The 4858-nt window shown below is 36.2% G+C and overlaps 1 protein-coding gene across 1 annotated transcript in view; it reads right to left on the bottom strand.

Annotated features, from left to right (window-relative positions):
- FANCB (Fanconi anemia, complementation group B) overlaps positions 1 to 4858 on the bottom strand; it is a 27181-nt gene that overhangs the window by 10991 nt on the left and 11332 nt on the right. The window contains exons 4-5 of the mRNA XM_014544311.1: positions 3253 to 3405; positions 1078 to 1170 (exon numbers count right to left, since the gene is read on the bottom strand). Of these exons, the coding sequence (XP_014399797.1) occupies positions 1078 to 1170; positions 3253 to 3405 (246 nt within the window). The remainder of the gene's footprint in view (positions 1 to 1077; positions 1171 to 3252; positions 3406 to 4858) is intronic.

Genomic DNA, 4858 nt, shown 5'->3' with positions numbered 1-4858 from the left:
TGCCAGAAGAAGAGAGAGAGCAAGATATTGAAAACCTATTTGAAGAAATAATGACAGAAAACTTCCCCTACCTGGTGAAAGAAATAGACTTACAAGTCCAGGAAGCACAGATAACCCCAAACAAAAGGAATCCAGAGAGACCCACACAAAGACACATCATAATTAAAATGCCAAGGTCAAAAGACAAAGGGAGAATCTTACAAGCAGCAAGAGAAAAGCAGTTAAGTTACCTACAGGGAATGCCCATAGGACTATCAGCTGATTTCTCAACAGAAACTATGCAGGCCAGAAGGGAGTGGCAAGAAATATTCAAAGTGATAAATACCAAGGACCTACAACCATTATTACTCTACCCAGCAAAGCTATCATTTAAAATTGAAGGTTAGATAAAGAGCTTCACAGATAAGAAAAAGCTAAAGGAGTTCACCACCAAGATTACTCTACCCAGCAAAGCTATCATTTAAAATTGAAGGTTAGATAAAGAGCTTCACAGATAAGAAAAAGCTAAAGTTCATCACTGGCAACAAATACATACCTATCAACAACTGAATCTAAAAATCAAAATAAACGAATAAGAAATCTAATGAACAGAATAAACTGGTGAATAAAATAGAATCAGAGGCATGGAAATGGAGGGGTGGGGGGGCAGGCAGAGATTAAACAAAGATCTTATGTGCACATATGCATTACCTATGGACACAGACAATAGGGTGGCAAAGTCCTGGGGCAGGGCAGGAACCGGGTAGAGGAGGGCAATGGGGGAAAAAAGAGGGACATCTGTAATAATCTCAACTATAAAGAATTTCAAAAAGCCAAAAAAAGTGAGTTTCTTATATTTTATCTTATGAAGTTTATTAAATATACATAATCTTACTACAAAAAGGTATGATTTTTAGATGCTACATTTATAAATAATGTAATAGCTTTTACAGAGGTATAGAAAAGGTAAAGATCCTTTAAATACTGTGTTTCCCAATGACTGAGTTATTTATATTTTAAAGAACTTTCTTTCTTCTTTTTCATTTTAAATAGCACTGATCCAAAAAAGAAAAGCACAAAGCAAACATAGACACTAACTTTCACTCTTCTTTCCAGAGCTGGAATCACCAAATAACGATTATCTTCTTTGTCTTCAAATACGTCATCTTTATTGCAATCCAATGTTTGACTCTAATAAATAAATAAATAAATAAATAAATATACTGAAACTGAAATTTTGAAATTGAAAATTCATAATATTAACAACATGCAATTAAAGTTTATCCAATCAGAGGACAATTTTCTATGTTAGACACTATTATATAAAAGACAAAATATATATTTTCCCCATCTTTTTGTAACCAGAAAAAAATTATAATTATTACTATTACCACCCATGTAACAGTTGTATACTGCTTCAAAAAGTATCAGCTTACTAGATTTTTATAAAATCCCACAACTAGAGAAAATAAGAGTTACCCTCATTTTACTAATGAAAAAAACTGAGGCTCAGAGGCATTTTATATAGATCTGAAACTTCAGGTGCATCATTTCCCTTATGCCTCAAATCTTAAGATATTATGAACTGTTGCTTCTTTTAATAAAGCCGTTTCACTTCATTTTATCCTTTAATTAATCCAATATTATCATGTTATTGATATAAAAGGATTTTCAGAAGCAATAAGTTAATTTACAGTATTTTTATCATTTGACTGACCACCAGATATACTATAGTCAAAAGCACAGTAAATCTGTATTGTGCAAACATCATAGAGTGCAGTTACACAAACGTAGGTGGTATAGCCTACTACATACCTAGGCATCTGTTGAAAGGACAGTCAATGCATACAATCATTTATCATGTAACATTTCAGTCAACAACAACTATGGTCCCATAAGATTATAAAATGAACATGAAAGTTTTCCATCACCTAGTGATACTGGACCCATCATAACATTGTAGGACAACGCATTACTCACATGTTTTTGGTGATACAGTGTAAATAAATCAAATGCACTGCCAGTCATATAAACATATAGGCACATGCACATGTATAGTACATACAATTACATCTAGTACATAACAATTGATAATGATAATAAACTGTCACTAGTTTATAGATTTACTATATTAGAATTTTTATTGTACTCTTTCTACTTATACAAACGTTTGTTGTAAAATAGTATGCCTTATTACACCAGCAGCAGCCTCATATATCTCATGTTTACCACATCTCTTGATTGCATCATTATGCTTGACTTAATATCATGTTGTTTTATAAACTTAGTATAGCCTAAGTATACAGTGTTTCTAAGGTCTACAGTAGCGTCCTAGGCCTTCACATTTACTCAGCACTCACTCACTGCCCCATCCAGTGCAACTTCCAGTCCTGCAAGCTCCATTCATGATAAGTGCCCTACAGAGGTGTATCATTTCTTATCTTTTATACCATACTAGAGGCCCGGTGCACGAGATTCGTGCACTGGGGGGGGGGGGGTGCGTCCCCTTAGCCCGGCCTGTGCCCTCTCGCAGTCCGGGACCCCTCGGGGGATGTCTGCCTGTCGGCTTACGCCTGATCCCTGGGATTGGGCCTAAGCCGGCAGTCAGTCAGACATCCCTCTCACAGTCCAGGGCTCTCGCAATCCGGGACCCCTCACTCCTTACCACCCGCCTCCGCCACTGCGCTCGCTGTGAGCCCAGCTTCTGGCTGAGCAGCGGTCCCACAATGGGAGCGCACTGAACACCAGGGGGCAGCTCCTGCATTGAGTGTCTGCCCCCTGGTGGTCAGTGCGTGTCATAGTGACCAGTTGTTCTGCCATTTGGTCGATTTGCATATTAGCCTTTTATTATATAGGATTTTTACCATGCCTTTTCTATGTTTTGATATGTTTAGATACACAAATACCATTGTGTTACAATTGCTTACAGTATTCATATAGTAACATGCTGTATTGATTTCTAACCTAGGAGCAATAGGCTATATCACATAGCCTAGGTATGTAGTAGGCTATACCACCTAGATTTGTGTAACTGCACTCTATGATGTTTGCACAATGACAAATTGCCTAAGGACACATTTCTCAGAACATATCCCCATTGTTAAGTGGCATATGACTGTATTTCTAAAAGATTCAATCCATATATTTTTAAAGTGCAAAAAGTTTACTTAAAGTATGAAATCACAAATACTTAAATAGTGGGTCAAAAGCTTTAAAGCACTCAGATTTTCTAAAATGGTACTTAAAGTAATGCAAAAAATAAACAGGACTTACTGAATAGTTTATGTTGTCAAGATCTGTTATTTTAAATGAACTCAGGCAATCTGAATTTGAGGAGTCCTTTAAAAGTAGCAGTACTTGTTCTGTTCCCGTTCCAATAAAGTCATCTATGAGTACTGAGCTAATTTGTTCCCACTTAGCAGCAACCTGAAAGAGTGATAAAGAATAGAGAAGGAAAAAAATCAGATGTGACATTAACTAAATCCTTTTGTTGCATGTTGTTGTAATTTGGTATATTCAATCTTATAAACAAGTAATGAAAATGGTACTAGTATAAACAGTAAAAACTAAAATAAATATATTGAGAAATCAGGAAACATAAGGAGTTGTACCTTTATAAATATCAAGATACTTAAATTCAATATTTTATCAACATTTCTCCAGGGACTATAACACTGCTGATTTCTATATTAAAATTTTATTATAATTTATAAATTCTCATACTTCTCAAGACTATTTTGGAAATTCTAACATTTCTCGTGAATAACCCTAGTGAAGTTTCTTTCTCTAACATGTTTAATTTAAGGATGGCCCTCACGACCATAAGCCGATATCTACAGCGTAGGGGGAAAGTAGGTTTACAGAATAAACTGTGTGTTTCGGTACTCACAACTGAAAACCTACTTTTGCCCTATCCTGTATTTATGATCAAAGAATTTAGTTGTAGTAGGTAACTAGAAGGTACCACTAGACACAATAAGAGCTCTCAAAGCAGAATAAACTTTAAGAGTCAAGATGACAAAAGGAAATTTGTGGTAAACACAATGCAACATATAGATGATGCATTATAGAATTGTATTCTTGAAACCTATATAATTTTATTAACCAGTGTCATCCAATAAATTTAATCTAAACATTTTAAGAAAAGAGTCAAGATGAACTTAATACCCTAAACTCTGGTTGGGGAGAACATAGTTATTATCAGAGCCACAAAAGGGGAGGGATTCTAATAGTGGGGCACTTAGAACCATCCTAGCCTAGTGGATTGATTTGACCAGTTTATACTAGACCATGAGACTCCAAGTTTAAAATAGAAGACAACTTCTTAAAGGTCCATAAAGTTGAAAGCCTCCAGATTAGTCCCCTGGAAAACTAACACCATGGGGATCAGATACCCTTTTCCCTCAGGCAGAAAACTAAAACTCCCACTGAGAATCCCAGAAGCACAGACACATCATCTATGATACAGGAGGGCAGCTTGCATTAGAGCAAGAATATAAATAAGACTCTTCCATCTATATAACCAAATATCAACCTTTCCTCTATAACAGCGGTTCTCAACCTGTGGGTCGCAACCCCTTTGGGGGTCGAACGACCCTTTCACAGGGGTCGCCTAAGACCATCGGAAGACACATATATAATTACATATTGTTTTTGTGATTAATCACTATGCTTTAATTATGTTCAATTTGTAACAATGAAATTGGGGGTCACCACAACATGAGGAACTGTATTAAAGGGTCGTGGCATTAGGAAGGTTGAGAACCACTGCTCTATAAGGCTAATTGCTAACGCAGTGATTTTTTCACTATGTGGGGAAGGAGCTTATTTGCAAACCCATGCCCTCTTTCTCCCTCCTCTCCATGAGTATCATGGAGTA

The sequence above is a fragment of the Myotis brandtii genome, unplaced genomic scaffold (genome assembly GCF_000412655.1).
Source record: "Myotis brandtii unplaced genomic scaffold, ASM41265v1 scaffold359, whole genome shotgun sequence".
In the NCBI taxonomy this organism is placed as follows: domain Eukaryota; kingdom Metazoa; phylum Chordata; class Mammalia; order Chiroptera; family Vespertilionidae; genus Myotis; species Myotis brandtii.
Note: the sequence above shows the minus strand (reverse complement) of the source record. Positions and strands in the feature narration are given on the sequence as shown.